Raw genomic sequence first — 23282 nt, forward strand, 5'->3', positions numbered from 1 at the left:
TTCATTACGATTATGTGCAGATTTTGATGCCTTCAGAAGTGTTGGATTTTGGCTGTAGCCAAGTTGGGAATTTTAACTGGAGTGTGTCAATGCTCCTGCTGAGACAAAAAGCAGAAGGTTCTTGGTTAGAAGATCTTGCTCTTCCACTCAGGGTCAGACTAATAGCTGTATTTGGGGTTAGGAAGGAATTTTACCCCATGGCCAGATTAGTATGGACTGTTGAGGTTTTTCCCTCTTCCTTGGATGTGTGTTTGATTTTTGAATATTATTTGTGAGTGTGTTTTAACAATCCTTTCAGCAGAAGGGTATTGACCACCTTTGTCTCCTTGGTTTATCTGTGATCAGTTAGGGTTCTACACCTTGTAGTCTGTGACAGTGTTGACTTTTGTAGTTTTAGCAGCAAATTAGACAAGGATTGTATGGGATGGTTTGGATAGGGATGATCCTGTCTCAGTCAAGGGGTTGGACTACAGGACTTCCAATGGTGCCTTCCAGCCCTACTTTTCCATGATTCTATGAAACTTTTTGCACTTACTTTCATGTGTGGGTGGGTTTGTATGTATTCCATGTTAAGTTATATCCCCTTCAAAATGCCTCTAATAACTTGTTTGACTTCAGTTATTGTTGTGAATACAGCAGGTGTATTAATGGCAGTGGCCATGACACCTGCATCTTTTCTTCTGAGTTTTAGCTAATCAAGAATCTCCAAGTGTAACTAGGTAGATTAATTGTACCCAGAGGTGTAACTAACAGTTTTTTGCTCAGGGCAAAAGCATGCCAGAAAGCTGAGATGGATTGGGTGGTTGGTGTGTTGTTACTGCTGCAGCACAGAGCTGCTGCCAGGGCAAAGACTCCCCAGGGACCTGCTGTTCCATGGCCCCCTCTAAGTTAGTGTCTGGTACTGGTGACTGTTTAACCACCCCTAGTTACACTGCAGATTATACTTTATTCTGTTTTCTGATTCTGTTGTGTTTACAGATATGATATGCTGAATGTAAGCATGACTGACAAACAGGACACAAGGGTGCCTGAGCTATGGAAATCAATTTGTCCTTCAATCCTTTTTTATTGTATACTGTGAATAGCCTCTCCTATATTGCTGTTAATAGTTTTCCTTACAACTATGAGAATGTCTATGATAGAAAAAAGAGAAGCTGGTAAACTTCTCTCCACTACAGCCTACAAAATCTAACACTTTTGTAGATGTATTCCCTAGGTTTTAAAGGCTCTGTGTTTACACACCAGAAATTACAATTGATTATATCAGAACAGAGAAAATAGACTAAAATATCGAATAAGTATAAAACAAACCTAACAACTGGTTGGTTCACTTGGTCTATTAGTAATATTCCCAAGGTCTGTTGTCAAACAATGCAGATAAATAACTGTTTGGCAAATGTTTTCAGTTGAACTTTCCATTTATTTATAATATGTATTCATTTGTCTATAATATAAAGTGGAATTGACTCAATCAGTAATAATATTTTTACACTTCTTTTTAAAGCCTTTTATAGAACAATATTATACTTAGGATGATTAGCTGACTTCTTACAAAATGCATTCTCCCTTTAAGAGTTATTCTGAGTCTTCTAAAACCCACAGATCTGTGGTTTTTTTCAATCAGTGCAAAGATGTCATAAGACCTATCCTTTTGAAAGCAAGTAAGTGTCGGTCTTATGATTAGATAAATTTAAGTTATAGTCTGTTAACTTAAAATGTTTACTGGGAACCAATGTTTTCATCCTTTTATTAATGAACTAAAATGTTGTGTAAATAGCTCATATTAAGAGGATCCACCATCAGAATAAAATGACAAGCTGTTAACACAGTTGTCTACTGGTGTTATTAGCAACATCTTAGATTGCTAAGGTAAAAAAAATAACTGAATTTATCTTCATACATGCTTTTTTCTCTACACTCTTTACATAGCTTGGACAATTAAAATAAATGTATTTCGGCTCAGTAGTGTAGTTAGCATCAGTTGGATTACTAGTGATGCCTATGTCTTTGGTTTTCAGCACCTTTCTGTCAAATGTTTTTATTTGGATTGTTTGTGTATTTATTTATTTTTTGTTTATTTATAGAGAAATATATCATTAAATGCATGCTGTTTAAAAACCTAAAGTTGAGGCCAAATTTAGGTTGCCAGTGTTCATTTTCCAATTATAAAATGTGAAACTGAGAAGATATATTAAATATAGTTCAACCAAATATAGCTATCCTGCACAATTAACAATTTTCTTTCTCCAGGATATAGTGTCTCCTTGTGTGTCTTCGTTCCTTCAGCATCAGAAAGAAGTGATATTTGAAAGCTTACAATTACAAAGGATTGAATTTCTTTCCTTACTGATTTCTTTCCTCCTTTTTTTCTTTCTTTTGCTTTAGTATAGAATTATTTTAAATGCAGATGATAAATGATAACAAGGAATTTTCATCTCTGACCTTTCTATTGCTTTGACTGACTCAAAAGGTGTAACCTTTACTTGAAAAGCTATGTACTGATCTAATGGGATCTTCAAGGAAAAGCACGTTTAATGTCCTGATATCTATTTGCACACTATGACCTTTAGCTCACAACCACATTTTAAGGTTACCTTAAGCATAGTTATTACCTGCAGTTGGGACAGAGTCAATGGATATCTAAACAATATCCAGGTAACACCTTCACTGCAGGGTGGAATGGTGAGAGAGCCTTCATATACCCAATAATCACGTAGAAGAGGATCTACAATTTAAAAAAATATATAATTTTAAAGTGATGAATACTTTACACACATAATATTCAAAAATCAAACAATGCTCAACAAAAGTGGCTAAGGGCTTGTCTATATGAGAAGCCACAAAACAATAAGCTAATGAGTGAATTTAGTAGAGGAGTCCTTGGAGTAAGTGAAATGTAGCTGTCTCCATTTTGAAAGAACATAAGTAGAGTGTATAGGGTAGCTAACATACTCCTTTGTAACTTGCCTAGGAAAAATCTTTAAGTTTGACCACATTAAGAATTTTTCTTAGCCCCACTCTGGAACAGGGACCTGAAGTTTGGCAGATGGCTGCACTCAGTGCTAGGGAAGTGTCTTTTGCCTTAACAAGTATTACCACTATTTTAGGGATCAGGAAAAGGAGGTATATTCAAGTCCTTAAGGTCACACAGGGGCAGATTGTGACCTTAAGGACAGATGCCAGATTTCCTGAATCCTGGTCCTCTCCTCTAACCATTAGTAAATGCTACTTCCCTTGAAGTTAGCCTCTGCCTAGTCCTGCATGTTGGAGAAAGAGAATGAAAAAAATAGCTTTCTTCTTCAAGCCTTGGCCGGCAAGACTAGACTCTCTCAGAGCCCAGCCTTTCAAGAAGTTCAGAACTCTTTGCTGGACTGAGGCCTAAAACCTTATAAACCCATCAGGGGTAAAAGATACTAGTATAGAATGTGCCAAAGAAGCCCAGTGTAGGAGGAAGAGGGCTGTAGTTATGTACTTTCTCAATATTTCCTCAGTACAACTTTACCAGCATGAGAGAGAGCACCCTAGAAAGGTGCTATTGTACATATTCTGCCAGAGACAGAGCTCCATTACACAATCCTTCTTCATCCTCACCCAACACAAACAGTATTTTAAAACCACTATCCATTTCTCAGTTATAGGCACAACAGACAGCACCACTTATCACAAAGGTTGCCAATGATGGCTAGAAAATGGTATTTAGAAGTTTGTTTTTGGAAATTGGCTTATAGGTAAAGTAGATATGCATTAGAACAATGATCCAGGGAAACAGCAAGGGTTAATTGGTTTCTAAAAAGCATGTCTGTGACAAAGTTTCTTCAAGGCCCACTGTGTCTGACAAGCAAGCAGTGGCCAGACACATTGGCTGGAAATTGAAACCATGTACTACACTGTTCCATAACATGAGATAAGGTGGCACCAGGTCACAGTGCCCAAGTGCAGACCCTTGAGATTTTGGGGAACAGACCAAATTCAGAGAAGACCAATAGAGCCCAAATTAGGAAGTATGAATGGGAAGGATTTGTGAAACAAATATTGACAGGACATATCATGGACAGTATGACGACCACTGAGGCCGCGTGTAGACGAAATGAGGGGCATGTGTACACAACACTGTAAATCGGGTTAAATGCTTTTGCACCATTTTAATGGTATTGGTGTTTGCATGTGTTGGTGGCGTATTGCGCAGTAATTCCAGCCACTCTAAGCAAATTCAGCAGCATAATGTGCCTTGAATGACTTGGGGCACAGCACCAGGCTCTGTGCAACTCAGAGGTTCTGCAGAAAGCCCATGCAGGCAGCCCGGAAGCAGCCCGGGGAAGCAGGCTCCACCCCAGAAAAGAAAAGCGGCAAACCTGATCTTTTTTCCATTTTTTCCCTGGACGCTGCCTCCTTCCTGAGCTGCCCAGGAGCCCAGTGCTAGCCTCTGCAGCTGCGGTGCCCCCCAGGATCACCAAGCTGGATGCCTGTGGGCAGGTGCTGCCTGGGCGGGGCTGCCACTGCCATGGAAGGAAACACCAGCCTCCCCCTCTTTCCCCACCCCAGGACTGTTCTGCACACTGGCAGCTTGCCCTCCCCTCCCCACCACTGGAAAGGCAGGTAAGTTCAGGTGTGTGTATGGCACAGGGGTTTAAAGGGCCGTAAATTGAAGTGGTGTTTTTAAAAACCCACTGTTGCAATTTAAACCAATCAGTGATGACCCAAAGATGAAGAGTCATTGCAGAGGGAAAAAGATACTAAAGGAGGGATTTTCAAGCAGCAAAGGGTCCCCAAGAGGGGTACCCAAGGCCACCATGGACAGAGGGCCAACCTGTCTTACCCACCCCACTGGAGGGGAGAGGGGGAGGGTGGGCCTTGGCCTCCATCCTCCAGGCTGCTGGCATCTGAATTCAAGAGAGAACCTCAGAGTGAAGCTTGTGTACCTTTCCTCTGATAACAGCTCTAGGACTGGTAAATATAGAATTGTTTGCATTATTCTTATCTGCTATCACTGTGTATCAATAACATTCACCTATTATTGAATGGAGAGGTTGTGGTAGGTGTAAGAGTTTGGGTCCACCCAGAATGAGGTATCTGGGTCATAAACCCAGTGCCAACAGTCAATGCTTCCCATTGTAAGACTTGTTTTCAGTGACTTAGAATTTTACCAGATGTTAACCATTTGGGCAGAAATTTTATATGCTGTGTCTGCCTCACATTGAACTTTATGGTAAATACTCAGATAAAATGGTAAATGCCATTTCTGAGAATGAAGCTAAGAAAAGTGGGTTTTGCTATCCCTGAGAATCTGTCAAAATCTAGCCAAGTTTTTAGTTTCAGTTCACTCTTGCTTAATTTTTTTGTTAGATTTTAACAAATATTCTATGGACAGTATGTATGTCCCAGGCAGGGATTCAGAAAGCCTATCCCTGTACCCACAACTATTAGCTGCTCTGGGCCATGCCAAGTATGGGCACCTGAGGGGAGAACAGAAAGACTAATTTGACTGATCCCCTGCTGGACTCAGGAACCTTGGAAGAGGAAGCTACTTGATTCAAATGCAGACTGTACAAGAATCAAACCTATAGGAAAACTAGGGGTGATAGTAAAATACACTAAGACTTTCTTTCCAAGACCCTAGGAATTGGGACAAAGAGACTGTGCCTAGCTGGGCAAGAAAACTGGGACTGAGAATCAGGAAGGAAAATGAGATGCCAGGATTAAGAGCCAGTAAGGGTAGAGAGGAGGTCAAATGATGCTTCCCTTAATTAGAAGAAGATTATAAAGGTTGCAGAGTGAAACACTCAAAAGTCAGGAAATGCCTTAAATAAGGTTGTCTATAAAACCTTAATTCAATTAACCCCTAGTTGAATTATCAAATAAGCTTCAGCTGAAGCACCCCAGAGGCCATTTTGAAATGCAGGGAGGGGTTAATACATGTCATAGTGAGCCATTTTACTTAGAGAAGCTATCCAGGAAACACTCTAATTAAAATGCCATCTCCCTGTTCCCCCCCCCCCATACCAAGTGTATAGGCACCTGTACCTGAGCATTTTACATGCATTAAATAAATTACCCTTACAACAACTCTGGAAAGTGAACTAGGTAATAATATCACCATTTTACAGATGAGGAACAAGAAGGGTTAAGATCAGAGCTATCCACTGATATGAAATGCCTAAAACCTGATTTTCAGAGGACTTCGCATTACATAACAACTTTATACATTCAAAGCACAGCTCCCATTGACTTCAGTTGCAGGTGTGAGCACTCAGCACTTCTGCAAATCAGACCCCAAGGTCACAAGTCAGGCACCTAGAAAATGAGGAACATGCAATTAGTGACCTCCTGTAAAAAATCTGGTTTAAATGACTCGACTAACATCACAGAGGAGTTCTGAGGCAGGGGTCCTGTGAAAAAGATGTTACGTGCTCATGCAATTAAAGACTGTCTCATAATGAAAGTGCACAAGAGACCTGCCTTGTGGTTGCACAGGCAACTTAATTCTGGTATTTCCTAACATTTGAGTGCTTGACCTTCTTTAACACAAGGTTATGAGTTTGTGAGAGTTTTTGGTAGAGGGATGGTGGTAATAGGTTTAAAGAGACTGATGCTATGAGATGAAATTTGACATAGATGCTCCCTTTTCTAGAAAAGACTTGTTCTGGAGGATTATTTTTAAGACTCAACATTTTGGCACCCATACATTGGAAGCGACTGTATTTGTTTCTCATCATTGATCTAAAACTTATTTGCTATGTGCATGTTGATCTACCAATCACCTAGATTTTCTGTCTAGCTGATAAAGGTATCATAGCATAAGGAGGATTTGTCTTTGAACTTAGTGAAAAGTCAAGGGAGTCTTAAATATCAATTAAAAACCTTTATTTGGAAAGTGAGACTTCTGAATAAGAAATAAATACCTGTCCCTGGATGCCTGCTGAAGTACAGAGTATGGGACAAGGACAACATACAACCCAACCCTAAAGGGACCTAAAGTCTTCCTCAACAGGGATGGGAAATTCTCAAGATGGATGGTCAGGGACTAATGGATGCTGTGCAATTTTAAGGGATGCAGTAATACTATATTCAAGCAGCCCACTGGAATGCTCAGAGAAATACTAGAATTTCCACTGTAATGAAGCTGTTCCACATCACCCTAGCCTGTGCCTCTAAGATGCCAGAGTGTCTAGAAATACATGTTGTTGACAACACATGAGTATCAGTTTTCCTCCTTCCATTTGAATCTCATCAGCCATATCACAGTGGCAGGACTTTAAAAATAACGATCTATCACCATAAGGAAGAAGATGGCTTCTCAATGGGTAAATTGTTTATAATCATCTTCACTGTTGGTCTAAGGGGTGGTCCACATCCAGAGATATAGACAGTTTTAGCTGGTAATCCAGCCACATTAAAGCTGCTTTCCAGAACAGCATGAGTTGCAATAGGGATTTTATGAAGTGGCATGAGGCAGTCAACTGTTCAAGAGTGCAACATGCATAACAGTTGATTTACACTAGTAAGAAAATGTTTGAGATATATATAAACACCACCTACCTGGTAACAACGAGTTGGGATTAAAACAGGGTATTGTTTTGGACTTCCCCTGAAAAAAAAAATAATACTAATCCATCTCATCTCCAGTTCAACAGAGATTGAAGGGAAAATAAAAAACTCTGAATGTTGGCATAATATTAAGCCTTGAATTTCTGTTCAGGTCATCCACTGTCATTAGCCTCCACAAATCATCATTACATTTGTCCTTGCAGCTATACAAACATCTTTTTATTTATTTTTACTTTGTATTTTTGATCCAAGGATATATAACCTATTTTGGTAACTCTCAGCTAGCTTAGTCCCTCATTCTCTATTGAGATTCTCTAAAAGCTCTTCATCCCTCTATTTGCTAATTTAAGGTTCCTGAATTCCATATACAGTGAATTTACGGATCAGGACCTAACTGATCTTTTGCCTAAGCTGCCTGTTTTCTCCAGAATTTCTAAGGCTTATATTCTGCCCTTGGACAAATACTAATATGGCCCTTTCAGTTCAGGGATGGAAGCATGTATACACCTGAAAACAGAATAAACATTATCATGTATATGTAATTGACTTTTACAAGTGAATTATAAAGATTTGTTTTTAAAGGGTATCAAAACATCAGCAGCACTTTTTATATGTAAAATTACCAAAGAATCAGAGGTTTAAATTACAGAAGACTATTTTGTTATATATTGTATATGTATTTATAAATAGTAAACCATAGCTATGATATCTCTGTAGGGCTGCAAAAGCCCTATAGAGGTCCTTTTAATTGTTCTTGGTTTATATCTGATGTATTGTCCTGTTTTAAATTGGAGATGTTACCAGTAGGTATAATACATCTAACTAAATAAAGGTGCATCTTTCAATCAACCATTTGAAAACCAGTTCATTCCTACATGTACTTCCCAAGACCTGAGTATGGATTTGCATTTCCGGTATCAAAAAGCCTAACACAGCAGTTCCCATGTTGTAGTCAACAGACCACTAGTGGCCTGTAAGGCCAGAGTAAGTGTCCTGTAGATTGTGCTGCTCCCCTTGCTTCAATCAAAAATTTGAAGATAAGGGTGCATGTTGATCTGCATGACATGTTGATGGTTGACAACGGTCCGCTAATCCAAAAATTCTGGGAACCACTGGTTTAACACAATCCAGAATACATTGAAAAAAATCTCCATTGACTTCAATCAGTTTTAACTGAGCCTGTAAATTAAGAAGCCTTGTGATGAATTCCATGAATTGTAAAATTTGCTGGGAACATCTGTAACATTCCAATACTTTAAATTAGTTTAAAATAATCATAAACTTAATAGTTTATCTTTATTACAATAAAGTAGAATTCAGACGGGATTTGTGATGATACCTTCATGTTCAGGCTGATGGCTCACCAGGTAGGAGGATCTATGCCTACACAACTACAGCCTGTTTGGCTGTTCTGTCATTGATCCCCATTGGTCCATGCCACACAGGAAGTGGGAAACTGCTCACTCATTTAAGGGAGTTAGAAAGAAGCAACAGTAGTCAACTCAACATTGCCTATCCTTCATCCAGAAATTACACTTCCTGATCTTGTTTCTCTTCTGATACATGGTCTGGACACCCTGATTTAATTACTGTAACCCTGGATCTTGCCTTTTGTCTGATACCTGTTCTTGACAGCATGTGGCTTTCATGCATAGCACCTTATAGGACAAGTTTAGTACACTTAATGCAAATTAAATGTATATATGCAGTAAATGTGCATCTTCCTGACCCTATGAAGGTCACTAATAAAATATGTTAGCATTAAAGTGGGCATTCATGACCTTCCTACTTTCATTTCTACTTCCAATAATCAGGGCATAAAGAGTTCTCTATACTCTCCCTTTTTTTTCCAGACACAGGGAAAAGATGATAGTTTCTAAAAACGAATATGACACCTGAAGCACATGATGTATTGTTCAACTAAAATAAGATTTAGAATTCAGTTTAATTGAAAAAAGAATGATATTAGATCCTAATTTCCAACATTTTCATGACCATTTCAATTAACTGGCACTTTTTCAATGCCTATGAAGCACTTTTTATTCATAGATAAATAGCCCCACAATCTGCCCACAAAATAAGCCAGCTGCCACCTCAAGTTTAATTGACCCCTATATATAAATAGATATAACTGTGCTACTTACAAGTGTGTCTATGTCGTACTTGTGCTAAACCTTGCAGCAATTAGAAAAAAGGGTAAAACATCTATGGGTATCTATAATTATTTGTCTATATGCAAATAAGTACAGGTATGTTTATTTTACAGTTAATGTTTTAAAATTTGTCCCTCACTTTCATGTCCTCAGAAAAAGCAGGGTCTAATGGTAAGGGATGGGGAAAAGAGGCTACAGGGAAAAGAGGTTGGGGGGGGGCGGGAAGAGGGCAAAGGGGCCACCTGCTCTTACCCCCACCCACAGGTGTATTTTCCCTGCTGTAGTAGTGAGAGAGGGACAAACTCAAGACAAACCTGCAATCACTAGATTCTATATCTGGAAAATTTTAACAAATTTATAAATTTTCCATATATAGAATCTAATTATTGGGGTGTCATCTGATATTCAAGATCTTATATTTGAGTACATATGTTATATCCTTTATCTTTTCTTAGTGGTTGTGTTCATATTGAGAACATATTAATATCATAAAGAAGTCAGTACTTGCCAGCAATTACCATCATAAGAGATCAAACTTTCCCTGCAGTCAGAAGAGGAAATAACCATAATAACCCTGTGGTATCTCTTGTTAAATATTGACTTTCTAATAGTTCCCATATGGTATTGTAACACAAATATTTCTGACCCTGTTCTTTCTGCCTCACTTTATCATATTTACCCTTTTTCCATTTAGTGTGTCTCTGTCAGCAAAGTAAGTATTTATATTTCCCTCAGACAATGCTTTACCTTGTACTGGATGTCCTGAAGAACTTCGGTGACAGCTTTTAGGCCTGCGTGTTCCTTTCCTATCTAAGACATTACAAACAAACAAACAAACAAACCCAAAAGTGAATGGTGGTGCTATGTTGTTTCTGAAAAATTGTAGAGCAAGAAACAGGGCAACAAGTACAACCAGATCAGTACTCCTTTGTAGTGAAGTTACATGACCTTGTATTAACTAAATACTACTACACAGCAACTTCAAACAATAGCTATTAAATCACTTACAAAAAAGAGTCATTGGCCAAAATGAAACTAGGTTTAAATAACTTTAAAGCTGTGACAGCAACTGATAAAACATTTTAAAAAGTCAAAGTTAAAGTCGATAAACAATCAGTATTGTAGCACGTAATGCACATAAGGTCAAAATGACGCAGTGTTGTGACAAAAATGCCAAGGCTATGTATGATTTGTCCTTACTAGCTGGTATTAGAAACGTACACATAAAAGAACTGAGTGTACAACTATGACAGAAACCTTTGAATTTGCAAAATAAGGCCCAACACTCCAACACTGAGTTTTACCTTTCCTTGAAGTCAGTGGGACTTTTGCTCAGGTGAGGAGTGCAGAATCATAGTTAAACACCCTCTTTTTAAATTACATACATGAAATCCTGACCTCATTTTAGTTCAGGGTAAAACATTTTCATTCATTTCTGGGCAGGATTTCACCCATGTCTTTATTGAATGTCCTTGTAAAGCAGACAAAATGCTGATAAGGAAAGCAAGTTTAAAAATAAATGTTTAAAGAATCAAGGGTAAACGCTTCCTTGAGATACCTCTGTACTGACAAACACACACACACACACACACACACACACATGCATCTGACATTGATTTCAATGGGAGCGACCTGCTTATGTGCATAGGCAAAACCACACTTGGATGTCACTGTTTAAATTCAATATGTTGCAGAGTTAGTTATAGAAGTACTATGTGAGCAGTATGCACATATACTTTATAAAACGTTTTAAAAGAGCCAGCCAAAATGTATCACTAAAATGCACACACAATTATTCCAGAAGAAGAAGTAGAGAAAATGAACCACAAATAACAGATGCTAGTCATATTACTTAATGGCGACAGGAAGGATAGAAAACCTAAATAGAATCGAACAGAGCAGTGACAGTATTTTTCAAGGCACCCAAGCAGTTTAAGAGCAAAAGTCCCCTTGAGTCTTAATGGAACTTGTACTTTTGAGACTTATACTTTTAAGTTGGTGTTTTGGAAAATGTCATTCTAACAGTCAGGATCTCATAAAACTTCACAGGTTTGTTTTTAATGTCACTCACCCTGAACATTTCAGTGCAGTTACTCTTTACATACTCTTGTAAGAGCAGCCACAGACACAGATTTTATCTTTGGGAGGATGCTGACAACCTAGATTAACCTTTTTTTCTAATTTGTTTTTCAAAATGCAATTTTCTGTGTATTCAGGAATGCAGGGGAGATTTTCTTAAAGCACCAGAGACTTCTCTGTTCCAGAAGAATTTTTTTTTTAATATAGATGTTTGGGGAGCACATTGTTTAGTAGGACACATACTCAGAAACAGACTTCAGCTTTAAGTCTTTAATCAATGATTATAAACAATAATATCTAAACAAACTGAAAATAATTTAACTATGCTGTTTTAACTTAATAATCAACAGCTTGAGCCAACCTCCACTGAAGTCAATGGAAAGATTTTCATTTGCTTTCACAGGATTTGTATGAGGTCCCTCTTTAATAGATGTGAAAAATATTGTGATTGAATTTGTTTTCTCACTGTGCTATTAATTAGCAGCATTAAATACAATGCTTCCTTCATCAATTTTTAATTATATGGAGTCTTTCTCGGCTAATGAGAAATCACCTTGGAATGTTTAAGAGCCATGACTAAGGTGAGAGGCTAGAAATGGAAAAGATATAATTTAAGTTTCAAAAAGTTATTTAAGAATTTTATGTAACTTTCTAGCTAACTCCAAGGTTAGCTCTGCTGGAAGAAGAGAGTTCTTACATATGCAATTTAACTGTGGCCCTCTAGGATACGAAACCAAGAGAACTAAGAGTTTTTAGTTATTTCTTAGCTGTACAGTACAGTTTCTCAACATTGGAGCTGTAACTGCTGCACCTTTAAATTCAAATCAAAGTAAAGCTCAAAGGTACACACAACCTTGTTATAAAAGAAGACAAATTAACAATATAACAGTGAAAGGAAATCCATTTGATCTAAATATTAAATTATAACTCTTCTTCAAACATACTTAAATGGAACAGTTCACTGCTTGTGATTGAGGCTCTGTGAAATTGATGCTTTGGGGTCAAACAGAATGAGTTTTTCATAAGGTTCAAAGTCTTCTACATTCCTTCAGTGTCACTTAGGGTATGGGCTTCACACAGTATGAACATACAGTTCAAACTCCTGTTCATCCTCATCAATAGACCACAGGAACTCCTCCGCCAAGACACTTTTGAGGGCCAGCCTAGTGACCAGCAACCACCAACAACTTGTTTGATGTCTCCGAATACAGAGAGCCTTTTTCCATTTTACAGTTTTTAGTGCAGGAGCCAAATTATAAAAGTGCCCCATGCTTTGCAGGTCTAGTCCCACTGACAGCTCTACCCCGTACTAAGGAGCCAGGCCACACATACGCCTTTCCTCTTTGCCTCTTCCCTTCCCTGTATAGCTTATGCCCTGAGCAAGAAACCTGACCAAGAGTTGAAGAGAGTACACTTCGAAGATGGTACATTACTTGTGCTCGTTAAAGCTACAGGAGGCATGACACCCAGATGGAACACAACTCTTTTGTTCCAACAGGGGCTGTCCAGGGCTGTGTAGTATTGCCACAATTAATGGGTAGCTGCAAATGTGCATGACTTTATCCAGCAGCACACTACAATTTAGGGCAAAAATTGAAGAATATATTTTTCCAGCTGAAACCAGAGAAAATGTAAAGTCGATGGGCCATGTTACTCAGGTGGAAATTGAGGCAGGACTGAAGTTAACAGCCAGTTTCTTATTCCAGATGATAAGACTCTTAATAAGCAGTGAAGTGACCAGTACTTCATTTTTCTGTGTCTGCAAAAGCACAGTACTACCTAACCTGGTAGTTTTCACTCCTGAGTGAGAAGACAAACTGCCTCCTTCTCAACTGCCCAACCCACTTACTTTTTAAAGTCCTTAAAATATGCCATCTCAGCACTGAAAATTAAACAGCAATACCCCTGATATTTAGCTTGTCTAACATGACAGGACCACAGCACAAGGCAGTTTTATGATATGCCTTCTATTTGTTCAGCTGCATTGTTTTCAGTTTGTTGTTTAATCAGGTACCATTTAGTTACCATATGCACTAAAAACATTACAAGAAAACAGAAGTTATAATAAATACTAGCAGCTGTGGATTCCTTTTATTTTACGAAGTAGTAGAAAGTAGAAGGGGATTCATTTACCCAAGTTAAATAATGATATGTGATTACTTACCTGCACAAACAAAGCAATAATAGCTATTCCATGCTTTTTCCCAACTGCCTCTTCAATACTGTTGTATAGTGTAGAATTCCAATGCATTAGATGGAGCTGGAACAAAATGATAGAGACAGAATGTCACCCATATATCTAACATAAAGTATAATGAAGAAATAGAAAGGTCATTTTGAGTAACATTTATAGATGGAATAAAAGATGGACCCTCATTACATTCATTATGAGCATGGTGAGGAAGAATGTACTATATAGTCATAGAAAAAGAGGACTGAAGCGACCACCAGAAGTGGTCTAGTCTGACCCAATGTTTCAGGCAGGAATACCCTTATTTAAACTCAAGCAACTGTCTGCTCAATTTTCACTTCAAAACTTCCAGTGATAGATTCCATAACCTTTCTAGGTAACCTGTCACTTAACCACCCTCACAGTTAGAAAGTTCTTCCTAATATCCAATCTAATTTTTCCGTGTTACAGTTTAAGCCCATTAACTTCTCCACCCTGTGGACACAGAGTATAGTTGATAATCTCCCCTCCTAGTCCACAAGAAAAAAAAATGTTTTGTAGTCTACTGTTAAATAACTGTTAAAAAGACATGAATAGTTGTATTGAGAGCATGCTACAAATTGTATCAAAATCTGTCATTCCGGGGCACAGAAAAAAACCAACTAACTCAACCCATCAGCATTCTCACACATGGCCAGCTAGCTCTCTTCCAAAGCCCTAAGTCACAAAAGAACATGGTTGTAGTCACAGACCATCAAGAGATTCTTACCGTGCCTTTCTGATTGCACACGTCTCATATACATAGACCTACGAAAATTGAGGAGGCAAGTGGCAGGTTTTGCAGGCCCATCACAGAGCTGGCCATCATTTTCATCACAGCATGCTTCTAATTGGCCAAGGGGACTGGTGGCCCCATCCCTCACCACTGATTGGCTGAGAGGACTGTCTGTTATGTGGCCATGTGCAATAGGCAGTCTTCTCAGCCAATCAGCAATGAGGGGCAGGGGATGGCTGCTGTCTTGGCTGTTCCCCATCACACCAGTGGCTTCCCCCCATTCTGCCCCCCTATGGGCAGGAGCCGTAGAAGCCATGTGGACCTCTGGATCCCACTGGGGAGTCAGCATTTTATTTTTAGTAAGTTTTTTGTGTGTGTGTGGATTTCGTGGACATTGACCAATTTCACAGACAATGCCTGGTTTCACAGTTTCCACAAAGTCTGCAAAATCGCAAATTGAGTAGGTAGGTCCCTACTTACATACTGTCTCACAAATCTGCATAGCTGGGACCTTATCACTGAAAAACAAAATGTCCCTTTGTTCACCGGATGCAATGGATGGGCAAAAAATGAAACAGGGAACAATAAATGGAGGCACCATTGGGAGGAACAGTAAAAGAGAGAAAAAGTGCCTCTACAGAATGATGAGTGTAATGAGTTTTAACTTGTCATTTAACCTAGAGTATCAGCAGACTATCTATTTGCTTTTAACCAGTCAATTTCCTTGAATCAGGGGCTAAGATAATAAATGACCATGTAAATGGGAGGCAGTAGACACAGGCTGGTAAATGTGAGGTTTTTATTCTGGTAATTGGTTATAGCTGCCAAGGAAGATTTAGAAAGAACTGTCCTCAAAGCATGCTGTTAATGAAAAGAAAAGAAAAAACGGAAAAGATTGACAGCTTCATATACATGAACGGTAATATGCATTTCAGACAGATGACTGTTTCCAACACCTAACGATAAAATGTTATCTCTGTGGCTGTGGCTGATAACATTGCAGAGACTGCCCCTCTTAAGCTGGGCTGCTTTCAAGTTTATCTAGGAACTGCCTCCGCACATTCCACATAGATAAAACACCTACAAAAAAACTCTAAATTTAATTCTCTGTTGTAAAATTCAGTGATCAGTGTTTTGCACTGTTATGGGTCTGAGAGGTTAAAATGTTACCCTCTTATCTAACACATTTTCCAGTTTCAGAAAAAAAATATTTCTAAAACAGATGATATATCTGACTATTGTACAATCTGTTTCTACCTAGCACCTCTGTGAAGTGGGCCTGGCCTCCACTCCAAGTGAGATCATTCAGAGTGCTCAGCACTTCACAGGATTAGTGCCTCAAAACAGTAACCCATTTTCCAATGTGACAGAAATCAAAGATAAAGAGCTGATTATGTTTATTCCAACAAATGTTCCAAAAAAATCTCTAAGTGCACCTCCTATATACCGAATTAACCCAGTACACTAAACATGTTAAAAAATTATGTTTAAACAAAAATATTGAAAGGACAGTAAAAAATAAATCCATACCATAAATATTCCATTTGTGTCAGAGTGCTTATACAAAAAGCCCTCTCTGTACCTACAAAAGTTCTAGGCATATAAGGATCTTAATTTTAGGCAGCTCCTGGAGCTCCCAACCCCTGCACTGTCCACATGTTAACACCTTAAACTAATTTTAAGCAGTTTAAGCACACTTTGGGCAAAGTTACACTAATCCAGGGCAGGTTTATCTCCAATCCGTACTACCCAGATCATGTTCCATCAATGTGTGGCCACTCCTCACGGATGAGCTGCCCAAGTTGCAGCCCTCCAGCTTCCCAGGATGCAGTGTCCCCTCCCCCACCCTTCTGTTCCATGTTAACAAACTTTCCACCCCCTGAACTCTACTGCCCAGGGTGTGGTTCTGGCACTGAACCATCTCCCCCTTCTACCCCCAGGGGTTTGACCTTCCCATACCCAGAGGTGCTACCCTGTGGAAACATGCCAGCTAGCCAGGTCACAGGGCATGGATGGATCTAGGAGCGGGGTCTAGAAGGCATTGGGAGGAGCAAGGTCAGGGACCAGATTGGGTCCTCGTGACCTGGGGCTTCATTCCCAGGGCAGGGGCAGTAGCTCCCCCAAAAGTGCCTTACCTCACCACTCCCACCTCCCAGTCACCCCAAGGAGCATGACCAGCACCCCCCACATTCTATCCCAATCCTAATTTATTAAAACATAAGATCTTCTTTAATTTACTTCCTCTTTATTCCTTTGTTTTTTCCCCTTCAGTGGCTGACTTCCATCATTTCATCACCCTTCTCCCACCCCTCCCATTTTATTAGATACCACCAACCCATTAAGTCTCTGCCTCCTAGCTTCATGTTCCTACCTCCCTCCAAGTTTACCCCACCCTCAGTCTCCACCTAGAGCAGGGATAGAAGCCTGTTCTGGCTCACCAGTCCTCTAGTGGCAAGTCAAAGCTGTGCAGGTGGGGAACAGTCAGTCAGAGATGGTTTTTAGCCTTAAGGTGAGACTGCTCCAAACTCCAAGCTAACACTAACACTGATCAACATTTGAGCAGCAAAAAGTGCAAAATGTTACAAGGCTCTAAATGACCACCTTATACATGACAGATTTCAATTGCTTTCTCCTCATTCCTATATTCACATACCTTGATCTGGGAGTTCAGTGAGAAAGGGCAAAATAGTCTATTTGGCAACTTGCTGAACTTTCTCATTTTTAAATGGAACCTTTTGTAACTTTGCTCTTTCATACTTTTGCATCATTCAGAAGATAGCATTAGTCTCTATCCTCACTCGTTACTTCTAAATGGTTTCTCAAAATAAATCTAATAATGACAATTCAGCCACAAAAAGGTAAAACTAACACACCCCAGCATTATAGTGTTGTCTTCTAAACTGAAGCCAGCTTGTCCAAAACAACAGTCTCTGATTACTGACAGGAATTTGCAGATATTTCATGAGCCACTAGGGGGAGCTCATGCAGTCCCATGATCACAACCATGAAATCCTAACATTAACAAAGAGAAATCTACTTGCTATAAACAAGCCTATGCAGACACACAAAAAGAATAAAGTTCCAGTACTGCAGTTGTGATGGCAATGGCCTTTGTAGTGAAGAAAACAATACTGCATATTAATTTAGTTTGAAATGTCAAAGTAAACTTTCCCTTCTGTGATTGTAACAATGGTATTGAGAGTGATAGCCAAGTTTAGCGAGACTAAGTCAACAGACAGATTTTAGTGAAAGCCACCCTGACATTCAACAGCATGTTACATTCACAGAGGTAATGTTTGTAAGCTAATATTTTTCTGCATTTTGACAGCAAAGTGGCTGGAAGTTGACCTCTGATGTTTTAAAATAAAAATAAGTTACTTGATATGTTCCTCAATGGGTGTGTCTACACATGAGGCGTTAATGCACATTAAAGGCATGAATCTACATGTGCATACTCTTAATGAGCATTAAGAAAGGTCAATTTAGGCTATTTGTGCCTAAATTGAATACCTGCAAATGCAGGTATTCAATTTAGGTGCAAACAGTTAAAGTGCATTAATGAACATGTAGATGCATTAAAGTGCATTAATACTGTGTGTGTGTCAACTGACTTGTGACTAACTTTAGTCCCAAGTCAGTCTACACACAGCATTAATGCGCTTTAACACCTGCATGAGCAGATGCTTGCCTAAACCGGCTTAATGCGCATTAAGCTAATGTGCATTCAATTTAGGCATATTTAAATGCACATGTAGACATGCCCAATGAGAAAAAAAATGTGGGGACCTTTATTGACATGTCAGCAATATCATCTGCTCATCAAGAGAAAGGTTGGGTCCCAATACATAGGGTCCTGAATTAGGACTGAGTATACCTGGGTTCTATCCCTGGCTCTGATCTGAATTGTTGTGTAACTTTGGGCAAGTCACTTAATTCCTCTATGCCTTCCATGCTTTAGCTGTCTTGTCTACTTAGACAGGCGATTCTCATCCAGGATGTTCTGGTACCCTGCAGTGCCAGGAGATTCTTTTAAGGGTGCTACAGGGTGCTTCATTATATTAGTGCTGTTAGATATGCAAACACTTGCACATGATCCCAGTGGAACAAGGGGGTACTCCAAAAATCCATATGGGGAGACATACCAGAAACTGTATTTTCCTGCTGCTCTGAATGGGAATACTGTGCATAACTACTGATACCAGAAAGTAGGTCCTGCAAACTCCTGGGATGTATCAACTGGCTATAATGTAATCATAAAAGCAGTAATCATAAAATCATAGAAAACTACAGCTGACATTAACTAGTAAAACTGCCTGTTCAAAGCAGGCTTATCCCTATCTAAATCATCCCAGAAAATGTTTGTTTAACCCAGACTTTAAAAATTCCAGTGATAGAGATACCACAACCTCTCTAACTAATCTGTTCCAGTGCTTAACCACTTCTACAAATACAATTTTTTTCTAATAGCTAACCTAATTTTCCTTGTTGCCATTTAAGCCCATTACATCTAGTCCCCTGTAAACAGAAAGAACAACTAATTGCCATCTTCTTTGTACCAGCCATTTGTGTAATTAAAGACCATTATCAAATCCCTCCTCAGTTTTCCATTCACTACAAAAAAAAATCACAGATTTTCCAACCTTTCCTCATGTGTTCTAGGTCTCTAATTATTTTTGTTGTCTTTCCTTGAATTTATTTTTCTCAATTTATCTATGTCTTTCTTGAAGAGAGCTGCCTACAACTGGAAACAATACTTCAGGTGAGGCTTTCATCTTGCAGCAATCCCTCTATAATATACTGACAGGAACACGTATAAGACTTTACAGCCCAAACATTTCAAAACTCCAGAAGTCTGGTCATGGATGCCATGATTTAGGTTGAAAGTTCTTTATGAAAGAGAGAACCTTCCTGTCTTTTTTAATACTATACCTCATGCAGTGAGATCTCAGTCTATGATTAAGCCTCTACTGCAGTACAAATCTTAATATATAGATCTGGCTAGTGACTTCTCATGCACAAACTAACCAAACAGTAGCTGGGGTGGCAGGAAAAATGCAGGGTCAGTGCTCTAGCTCTTAATAAATCAGGGTATTCTAGTGAAAGTACTTAGCACTGGGAGAGCTCTAGGAGAAATTGTCCCTACTTGTCTGTGGAATATCATGTACAAAGTTCCTCTCCTTAGCAATTTACAATTGGCCTTTAAATGGGTTGCTTACTGATAAATGAATGAGAATAGGCCTCAATGCATTCACATTAGCGCTGAGAAGTCCGCACCTGCACATTAAAATAAATATATTTAAATGAATGTTTAAATATATTTATTTTAATGTGAAGGTGTGGGCATTCCTTTTAAAAAAGCAAATCCTAATCAACATGAGCATCACTTAAAAATCAAGAGAAGTGATTCTTCCACTATACTCAGCACTGGTGATGTCTCACCGGGAGTACTATGTCCAGTAAGCCCTATACTTCAAAGAAGAATGTAGACAGATTTGAAGGAGTGCAATGCAAAGCAACAGAAATTATTAGAGGCCTGGAAAGGATGATTTGAGGATTGTCTGAAAGAACTAGGGTTATTTAGCCTGAAGAAGAAAAAACTGAGGTGGGATTAGATACCAGTCTTAAAATGCTTGAGGGGTAGATTCTAGAAAGGATGGAGATGGGCTTCTCTCTGTGGCTGTAGGGGACAAGACTAGGAGCAATGGCCAAGCATTGGAACAGGCTACCTAGAGAAGTTGTAGAATCTCCATCCTTGGAAATTTTCAAGGTCAGGTTATGCAGACACTTGGCTGGGATGTTCTGGTTGGAGATGATCCTGCTTGGAGCAGGGGGCTGAACTAGATGACCTTGGGAGGTCCCTTCCAGCCCTACTTTCTGATGAAGTTAAGAGAATTTTTAAACAGACTGGGAAGGAAGTGAAACAGAGAAATGTTTTTACTCTTATTTCTAGTGTTAAATTTTTGGATGTTGCTCAGACTTTATACTGATGGGGTTAAATACACAGACAGTCAGTCAACTCGCAAGGAAATTAAAAATAGAAGATATGAGAAAACAAGCAAAAAGACAATTCTTCTCCTAAAAAAGCCTTATTTTCAAACCATTATTTATAGTTTACTTACATGTTTTTGTGTGCATGCATGCACATTGTTTTCTGGAGGAGTTTTAGCTTTTGTTGGCTGCTTGTTTTTTTGTAATTATAACCAGGCTTGCGCTCCAGGGGTGCCTAGAACAGCCCTTGGAGGCCCCATTACCCTTGCCCCACTCTAGCCCTAGGGATCCCTCTCCTTCTCACTTGCCCACCATGCCTTTGATGCAGTTGTTTGTTTGAAAAGGAGACCTAATAGGTCCCAGAGCAAACCTCAGTTCATCCAAATGCCAGGTAGTTCTTCCATGGCACCAGTTATGCCTTAAGGGCTAATTAGATGGCCCCGATCCATTGCTGATGTATAGGGAGTGTACGCGGGTGCACGTGCACCCCCTGAGATTAGCAGTGCACCCCCTGGCTCGCCACCACTGGTGGCATCAGCAGGTGGTCTCTGATTGCTGCTGGCCGCCGTCGGTCTGTGGGTGGTTGACAACTACCGTTTGGCACTCACCAACCCCACCCCCTGCCACCAACACTGCTGTGGCTGCTTGTGGGAGCTCCCCACTCACTGCCACCATGCTGTTGCCCCCACCGCCACCACCTGTGGGCAGTCCGCATGTCCCCCCAGCCTCTGGGGGCACATGTTGTTCATGCCCTGATCACCTCTTACACCATGCCCATGCCTCACAGATGTCACTGTACCATCACTTAGGTGGGACATCTAAGTGATGGTCCATAAAGCCACCAGTCCACCTCAGACTCCTTTGTTGGGGCTTCAGCCTTCCCAGCTTCTGACCCTCTACTCTGGTACCTTAGATAAAGCCTGCTGTTCTAGACCTGTCTTCTGGGCTCCAGCCCTTATCTGGGTTACTTTGGTCCTGGGCCCCCTGGCCCTGTCTCTAGTCTGCTCTCAGCACTAAGCCTGCTTCAGCTCTGCCTCCTCTGGACCCCCTGGCCTGGTCTGGCTTGAGTTGCATTTGGCTACAGTCCTTCCCTAGGCTGCCGCCCTATAAGGCTCAAGCCTATCTATGTTTCAAGCCCCAAACCCCTGGCAGGACTCCAGACACTTGTATCCTTAGACACAGCTAGGACCTCTGTACCACCCCTGCTAGTCCCAATCCCAGACCAACGGTTAAAATTCAAACCAAAACATAAGCCCTCTTAGCACTCTAGCTGAATAACTCAATTTTCTAAGCCTGCTAGCCCCTTAAAGCAAATGCCATTTATCCTGACTCCACTCTCCTGCCAGCCCTTAGCCCTCTACTTGTAACTCTCTGGCATAGCAGGTTCAGAGTCCAGCAGCAGCAGGCAGCTCCCTGCAGGGCTCCTTTCCCTTCAGCTTCCACAGCCACACCGCCTCTTCTGGGCTCAGCCCTGGGCTTTTGAGTCTCTCCCTGAGTCAACTGACCCTCTACTTCTACCCCAAGCACTGCCCCAAGGCAAGCAGCCATCCAATTTAGATCCCCTCCCCCATCAAGTCTGTTCACAGGGCTAGGCTGACCCACAGGCCTTGGGCTCCCTCACCCTTCTCAGTAATGGAATGGGGTCCCATTACAGTTGTCATGGGGGCACTCGGGTGCCCCGTTCCTAAGTAGGAATTAGGGCATCTGCTAATGGCCAGGGCAGCTCAGATGCTGGTTGCTGGGGCAACCGGAGCAGGTCACATGACCAGAAAGGGGCAGGGCCTGGCCTTTATAAGCAGGCCAGGCCACAGCCTAGCTAGGAGTTCCCTCCTGGAAGCCTAAGGAGAAGCAGCTCTGCAAGAGCAGGCAGGGCTATGCGGTGCGTTAAGCATGCGGATGCCGGGTGGAGAGAAACCCGGCAGGGATATGGAGGCTAGCCAGGTTGGCGGGGGACTTAAGTTGTAGCCGAGGGGTTTTGTGTTCTGTTACAACCGTTTGGCTTATGGTTCTGTTTCGCTCGTTCTGTATATAACCGGAGGACCGGGTGAGGCTGTAGGGGTGCGAGGAGGCCTCATGGGAGCTCCCCAATAGTCTGGGGGTTCCTGGGTGCCCTGTTCGGGCACGGAGCCGTGCCTAGGAGGCACAGCTGTGTGGCACGGTGTGTGGGTGTGGAGACCCCAGCCTGTGAGGGTGGTATTCTGCCCAGTTGGGCGAAAGACCCTGAGAAGGGTCAAGGGGCCAGGCACAGCTACGGGCCACCTGAGCCCCGGCGCGAGAAGTGCATATCGGGACAAGCCCCAGAGAGGGCGAGGCATAAGCCCCGAAAGGGGCAGAACCCTATTAGGATGCCCCAGAAGAGGCGAGTCCAGGGGGAAGCCCCAGAAAGGGGGCAAGAGTGAGTGTAAGAGGCCGGAGTAGGGCAGGCATGCGGTTAGAGGCCTGAGGCAAGGTCAGAGCATGAGGTTGGAAGCCTGAAGTGGGTGATTACACTAGCTGAACCCAAAGGTGTGGCGGGGCTTGTGCAGTGAGCAGGAGCCCCAGGAAAGGGCAAAGCAGGGCGCGTATTGGGACC

General features: G+C 40.8%; 1 protein-coding gene across 2 annotated transcripts in view; it reads right to left on the minus strand.

Moving 5' to 3' along the window:
- Positions 1-23282, minus strand: part of CA8 (carbonic anhydrase 8) — a 96230-nt gene that overhangs the window by 29660 nt on the left and 43288 nt on the right. For both annotated transcript variants that reach the window (XM_019527711.1, XM_019527712.1), the window contains exons 4-7: positions 13942-14037; positions 10446-10508; positions 7537-7585; positions 2613-2725 (exon numbers count right to left, since the gene is read on the minus strand). In XM_019527711.1, the coding sequence (XP_019383256.1) occupies positions 2613-2725; positions 7537-7585; positions 10446-10508; positions 13942-14037 (321 nt within the window). The remainder of the gene's footprint in view (positions 1-2612; positions 2726-7536; positions 7586-10445; positions 10509-13941; positions 14038-23282) is intronic.

Source organism: Gavialis gangeticus, unplaced genomic scaffold (genome assembly GCF_001723915.1).
Source record: "Gavialis gangeticus isolate Ggan-Ray unplaced genomic scaffold, GavGan_comp1, whole genome shotgun sequence".
Lineage (NCBI taxonomy): Eukaryota > Metazoa > Chordata > Crocodylia > Gavialidae > Gavialis > Gavialis gangeticus.